Genomic DNA, 7,205 nt, shown 5'->3' with positions numbered 1-7,205 from the left:
TCCAAAGTACCTGTGTTGACTGCCAGTGTTGGCCAGAGTGCCTTTTCTCCTGTGCTGTGACTTGAGTTGTGCTCATTGTCTGAATGTTTTGTTCTGGTCGTTTTCTGAATGTTTTGTTCTAGTCGTTTTCTGAATGATGTGTGGAACAGTACTATTCCTCACAGGCCATTGGGAATGCCAAAACCACCCGTAATGACAACAGCAGCCGCTTTGGGAAGTACATCGAGATTGGGTTTGACAGGAAATACCAGATGATTGGTGCCAACATGAGGACGTACCTACTGGAGAAGTCCAGAGTGGTGTTCCAGGTGAGTGTTGCTTGCTGCACCCACAGCAGTAGTGTGTTTGCAGGCCCCGTCATGTAATGGTGGATGTTTTTAGTGATGTGTCCGCACAGAGCGACTTTCAGACTAATGTCTAATTAAACCTTCAGGCAGACACAGGGCTATGTGAGTCACTGTGGGCCTCTCCCTTCCTCTGCAGTCTGTAAGCATATACCGTAATGCAATATAGTGGGCCGTCTAGTGTTTCCTCTGCCTGTAAGTGCACAGCAGAGAGCTTTGATCCTCTGTGAGATGAATGCACAAAAGGGGATTTAGTGTGAAACTAGATTAGGTGGAAAAGATCAGATCTGTTTCCAGCAGGTCAGTTATTTTAGATCAGGAGTTATTTTCTGAATAATGTGCTATGTTTGTAAGCATCCAGTGTTCCTGAAGCACCCCCTCTGGAGTAAGGTTCTAAATAACACTTTTAGTACTAGAACAAAGTTCTTAGCAACTATTCTACCAACTTAACAAAGTTCTAACAACTAATCAACTATTCCAATGGGTTCAGTATGTGTAATAATAGCTAATAGTACTTAGCCATGGGTTCAGTACTTAAAATGGGTAATAGTACTTAGCCATGGGTTCAGTACATAATGTACGTAGCTAATAGCTAATAGCACTTAACCATGGGTTCAGTACATATTGTAGCTAATAGCTAATAGCACTTATGGGTTCAGTACTACAGTAATGCAGCTAATTGCATCTAGGTCTAGTAAGTCACTGTGGATATGCTGAATGGTTGTTGTCTAAATGTTACTTTGATGTTTGCAGCATCTCTGTTGAATGATGTCTCTGTTGAATGCTGTCTCTGTAGGCCAGTGAGGAGCGGAACTATCATATATTTTATCAGCTGTGCGCTTGCTCACACGCTCCTGAATTTAAGGACCTGAAATTAGGTATGTCTGTTTCATTACATCAACCTTCTGTCTCAGACAAAATCAAGTCATCTTAATCAAGCTAGAATAAAGAACAGGTGTGTGTGTGTGTGTGTGTGTGTGTGTGTGTGTGTGTGTGTGTGTTGTTGTGTGTGTGTGTTGTTGTGTGTTATTGTTGGGCTTGGTCAGCTGAGTGTGTGTGTATGTAACATTAAGTCATTTTTAGAGATTTCCTTAGACAGGAATAGAGTTGGAGTCACATGATTTGAGGAGTTCTGTCTTCTTTAAGGCCGAGCAGATGACTTCCATTTCACCAACCAGGGAAAAAACCTAGTTATAGATGCTGTGGACGATGAGAAAGAGATGAAGTCAACCAGGAAGGCTTTGACTATGTTGGGTAAGGACATTAACCTGGTGCATACGCATCCTAGGATATCCATCCATCCATCCATCCATTCATCCATCCATCCATTCCCCTCTCTATTCATGCCTCTCCCTTATCTTAATTCTCAGCTTATGTATGTGTTTAACATGCCCGTACGTCTGCGTTGAACTTGTCTGTGTTGAACGTGTCTGTGTTGAACATACCCATGTATATGTGTTTAACATTCCCGTATGTCTGTGTTTAACATGCCCGTATGTCTGTGTTGAACATGCCCATATGTATGTGTTTAACATGCCTATATGTCAGTGTTGAACATGTCTGTGTTGAACATGCCCGTAGTGTATGTCTGTGTTGAATATGTCTGTGTTGAACATGCCCGTACTGTATGTCTGTGTTGAACATGTCTTTGTTGAACATGCCCCTATGTCTGTGTTGACCATGTCTGTGTTTACCATGCCCGTATGTCTGTGTTGAACGTGTTCATGTGTCTGTCTCCATGTGTTTGCTTTGAACGTCCCCAGGCATTGATGAGGCCCAGCAGATGGGTCTGTTCAGGATCCTGGCCGGAGTTCTTCACCTGGGGAACGTGGAAATCAGGCCGCGGGGGGCTGACAGCAGCACTGTGTGTGTGAGTGGATGCTCACTACATACCTGTGTGTGTGTGTGTGTGTGTGTGTGTGTGTGTGTGTGTGTGTGAGAGAGAGAGAGAGAGAGTGGATGTTCCAGTCTATAACGCCTGTGTGTTTGAGTTGATTTTATACTAGTATATAACGCCTATGTGAGTGGATGCTATCAGATAGTCATTATATACCAGTCCGTAAGACCTGTCCAGTGGCATACCAGTCTACAAGGTTCGTTAGTTTGGAGGTATCAAGGGCAACAGAACTGTCTGGCTATAAATCAGTGCATTATGTATTTCTCCTGACCTGAGGCTGAGGCTGTTTCCTGTTTGTTTGTGTTGATGTTGTTGTTGTTGTTGTAGCCAGACAGCCCTCCCCTGCTGACGTTCTGTGAGGTGATGGGCGTACCGGTGCAGGAGATGTCTCATTGGCTGTGCCACAGGAAGCTGAAAACGGCGTCGGAGACGTACAACAAGCCCATGTCCGGAGTGCAGGCACTGACCGGCCGGGACGCCCTGGCTAAGCACGTCTACGCCCGCCTCTTTAGCTGGATCGTGGCCCGCATCAACGCAGCACTGCAGAATGCTGGCAAGCGACACGCCTTCATCGGGGTTCTAGACATCTACGGGTGGGTATGCGACCTCTAGACATCTGCGGGTGGGTTTGTGGGTTCTAGACATCTGTGGGTGGGTACATGGGTTCTAGACATTTGTGGGTTCTAGATATCTACGGCTGGGTATGCGGCCTCTAGACATCTGCGGGTGAGTTTGTCGGTTCTAGACATCTGCAGGTGGGTACATGGATGGGTGTGCAGGTCCTAGACATTTATGGGTGGGTACGCGTGTTCTAGACATCTACAGGTGACTGCAGCTCACATTATCAGCCTCCTCATGGCTTTGAGCTTCAAGCGGGCCTGAGCTTCTGGTACCTCAGAACACTCTCATATTTCTGATAAGGTGACAATGAAACATTATTGAAAGAGAACATGCAGGGCTCTACTGCCCCAAGCGTGTGACCCTAGGGCAGGGGTGGGCAACCCGCAGCTCCGGAGCCACATGCGGCTCTTTGATCCCTCTGATGCGGCTCTGCTTTTGAAATTAATTAATGAGTATTTAATTAAAATGTATTTTATTTTAGTTCGTTCATTTTCAAAATGTAATATTGTAAGTCTATCTGAGTAATTTAGCCTATATAACTTTCCACCTCGCTTGGCTCCGTAACCGTAGCAGCACAATATTGTTACATTCGCGGTTCGTTGCCATGTCAATATCAAACAAAATTACCGATTTCCCTCCATTTCAGTCAACGAGAACACTTTAATTGTTATTGTTGATGTGTGCGCTTGCTGTAGCCTAGGCTAGATAAGGAAAATGTTAAAAAGGAAACGTCAGCGACCACAGCTTGTGAGCGCAAACACAAGGCTGAAATGGGAACGTTTCCATCCGAAGATTGATTCTGAAAACGCGAAATGAACTGCCCATTATATATATCGCACACTGCAACGAGTTAGTATTGCTGTGTTAACCCTGTTCGGTTCCACTTGCATGTGAGAAATCTTTCTCACATATGAAAAATATAAAGACAAACCTGCGCTCCTGTTTAAAGTCAATTCCGCGCAAAACTGTCACATCCATAACGCCAACACAATGCCATGGTATTTAGTTGGCGTTATGGATATGACAGTTTTGCGTGGAGTTGCCCTTAAATGGTGACAGCCTCAATTCTTGCATGAAACTTCACCTCACTGAATATAAGCCAGCCAGACTCCAAGGCCATCACCAAATCTAATCTCTGGTAGGCCTAATGTTCAATTTCGCCAATGACCTGTCAATGAAAATTGAGTGTTGTGTTGTTAACTATGATGTTACTTTGCATACCAAAGGACACTGGAAAAATAGAGGGTGGTGTTTAGCCTACATTGGATACTTCTGTCATTCCACTTTACATTTAAAGTTACTTGCACATTAAAAGTAGTAGAAAATGTAGGCTATTTAAAAATCCTCTGTTGAATGAACTGTACGTTAAATATCCAAACTTTTTCTTGTAATTGTCTTTATGTGGCTCTTCTGAGATTAAAAAAATTATATATTTGGTAAAAGTGGCTCTCCAGGCAAAAAAGGTTGCTGACCCCTGCCCTAGGGTAATATGCTGTACTGCCCCATTAATGAAAGGGAACATGCAGCACAGCAGGAGGCTGCGCGGTGTCCATCTGAGGGCTGGAGTGTGTAACTTTGCATATAAACTGTGCTGAGGCAGTGCTGTCAGTCAGTCTGGCCTGGGCCTTTGTCAGATAGCAGCAGTACAGATGGCATCAGTATTATTTCCCTAACACCTGCTCAAGTAGCCACCTGATATTTAGCTTTTTAACAGGTGCCCATCCTATGTTGACCTGGATACTTTTGCTGTAACATGTGGCCAGATCTTCTCTAAGCTATATGGTGTCTTTGCTGTGATGTAGGTTTGAGACGTTTGAGGTCAACAGCTTTGAGCAATTCTGCATCAATTATGCCAATGAGAAACTCCAACAGCAGTTTAATTTGGTGAGTTATTTTTTGGCTTATTCTGAGATACTAGACTTCAAACATTAGACCTTAATTTGTGCTAGTGGTGTGTTGTGTATGCGCAGTTTGAACAGTGATTTTCTCTGAAATTCTCATGTTGATATTGTAATATGTATGTTATATGGTATACAGTATGTTTTTATTGGGGGCCAAGCAGCGAAGCTGCGAAGGCACCCATTGAGTTACTAGCTTTTCCTATTATTGGGGGCCTAGCAGCGAAGCTGCGAAGGCACCCATTGAGTTACTAGCTTTTCCTATTATTATTCCTCTGCCATTGGAGTCTATGGCAGCCCATAGAACGCCTGGCTAAAAAGTGCTGAAATTTGGCAGAAAGTTTCGGGACACTCCACTGACCACTCACACTCATTTACGGACCTCTAAACCCAGCCATCTAGCGCCACCAACAGGTCAAAATCTGGCCGAAAATTGAACCGCTGGGTCTAAAGTTATGAAATTTGGCACACGGATTAAGCACTGTCCCATGATCACTCTCACCAATTTACAGAACTCTATGCCCAACACTCTAGCGCCACCAATGGGTCAAACCTGGATTGTATTCACGCATGTGACCATGGAACGGTGCGTTCGATTTTCACATATCAGACACCGTTGGAATCCCTGGACCGACCTAAGTTCAATGACTCCTATTACGTCACTTTCCGCCATATTGGACCTCCGCCATATTGGATTTAGTCCAAACTCTACGAAAAGTTTCAGCGGTCACAAATTTCATCCGATTTTCACGGATCTTGGCGGAGATGATCTTCTGCCCGAGCCGCACAAAAGATACTTGTCAGATTTTTCAATTTAATTTTTGTTTGCCGTGGCACTTTGAGTTAACATAACAAAGCTCGATACCATTAGTCAGGACACTGTCCCAATCACTCACAGCAATTTTTATGCATATACATTGAACACTCTAGCGCCACTTTAATGCTGGACATGCGTTCATGCGCGTGATCCTTGACTCTTGTCTGATTTTCACAATTGAGTTAGCGTCTGAATCCTTGGACCATCCAGAGTTCATCGACCCCTATCCCGTCACTTTCCGCCATATTGGACCATATTTCAAGTTTATTTGCCCGTGACAGCCAATCACACATGGCTATGATGCCGCCTAACAGGAAGTGGGCTAACATCTCGGCTACGCTTTAATGTATGAAGGCCAAACTTGGTACAGGGACTTGGTATCTTATTGTGAGGACGCACTACGAAATTGGCATCATGTGGCCTCTATAGGGGGCGCTGCAATACAGGAAGTGAGCTTGTATCTCAGCAACGCTTTGGTGTACAAAGTCCAAACTTGGTATAATGACCTGTTACCTGATTATGATGACGCACTAGGAAATTGGCATCTTTTGGCCTCTATAGGGGGCGCTGCAATACAGGAAGTGAGCTCGTATCTCAGCAACACTTTGATGTACGAAGTCCAAACTTGGTACAGGGACTTGGTATCTGATTGTGATGACGCAATAGGAAATTGGAATCATTTGGCCTCCATAGGGGGCGCTGCAATACAGGAAGTGAGCTCGTATCTCAGCAACACTTTGATGTACGAAGTCCAAACTTGGTACAGGGACTTGGTATCTGATTGTGATGACGCAATAGGAAATTGGCATCATTTGGCCTCCATAGGGGGCGCTGCAATACAGGAAATGAGCTCTTATTTCAGCAACACTTTGATGTATGATATCCAAACTTGATACAGGGACTAAGTAGCTGATTGTGAGGACATGCAAGGAAAATGGTCTCATTTGGCCTCAAGGGGTGCTGTAATAAAAAAACGTGAGCTCACATCTCAGCAACTCTTTGGTGTATGAAGTCCGGGGACATGGTAGCTGATTGTGAGAACGCACAAGGACATTGGTGTAATTTCTGCCTCTAGGGGCACTATAACAAAGTAAATGAGCTTATTTCTCAGCCATTCTTTATCCAATTGCAATCAAACTTGCTGTGAGTGCTTTCTGATGCCATGGCAACGCCATTCCTGCTATAGCGCACTGCTTGGCCCCCACATTGCTGCTTGCAGCTATATTTGTGATTGAAGTGGTGACTGGTGGGTCATTCTGTGTCGTATCAGACAATATCCAGAAAATTGGTTGCTGCACCGTCTCAGATGTAGGTCCCAAAACTAAGACCTTTTGCTAAATTCCAATGACTTCATAAAATATTTCACCCTTGATTTTGTATAATTTTTACACTCTCAGAAATACCTTATCTTTGAGGGCATGTTTGGGCATTAATATCTTGAAAAGTATCATTCCTAGCCTGCCCAAACTTTGTAGGGTGGAAGACAGACATGTTATCTGTATGATTGTGACTGTTAAAAGGTTGTACCCATTAGTTTTAGATTGGCTCTAGACAGGGACGTCAGTAGGATTGAAAGACAAGGGGCTTAGCCCCCCGGGTTGGAGGTCATTTTCGGAAAATTTTCATCA

At 44.1% G+C, this 7,205-nt stretch overlaps 1 protein-coding gene across 1 annotated transcript in view; it reads left to right on the top strand.

Annotated features, from left to right (window-relative positions):
- Positions 1–7,205, top strand: part of LOC143104283 (unconventional myosin-Va-like) — a 35,426-nt gene that overhangs the window by 3,298 nt on the left and 24,923 nt on the right. The window contains exons 6-11 of the mRNA XM_076268282.1: positions 165–308; positions 1,141–1,222; positions 1,491–1,598; positions 2,108–2,214; positions 2,569–2,834; positions 4,665–4,746. Coding sequence (XP_076124397.1) covers positions 165–308; positions 1,141–1,222; positions 1,491–1,598; positions 2,108–2,214; positions 2,569–2,834; positions 4,665–4,746 — 789 coding nt within the window. The remainder of the gene's footprint in view (positions 1–164; positions 309–1,140; positions 1,223–1,490; positions 1,599–2,107; positions 2,215–2,568; positions 2,835–4,664; positions 4,747–7,205) is intronic.

Source organism: Alosa pseudoharengus, unplaced genomic scaffold (assembly GCF_046254945.1).
Source record: "Alosa pseudoharengus isolate Yale_2024_CS ecotype anadromous, Long Island Sound unplaced genomic scaffold, YU_APseudo_1.1 YU_APseudo_1.1_scf_10, whole genome shotgun sequence".
In the NCBI taxonomy this organism is placed as follows: domain Eukaryota; kingdom Metazoa; phylum Chordata; class Actinopteri; order Clupeiformes; family Clupeidae; genus Alosa; species Alosa pseudoharengus.
The sequence above is the reverse complement of the archived record's forward strand: the minus strand, read 5'-3'. Positions and strand labels throughout refer to the sequence as shown.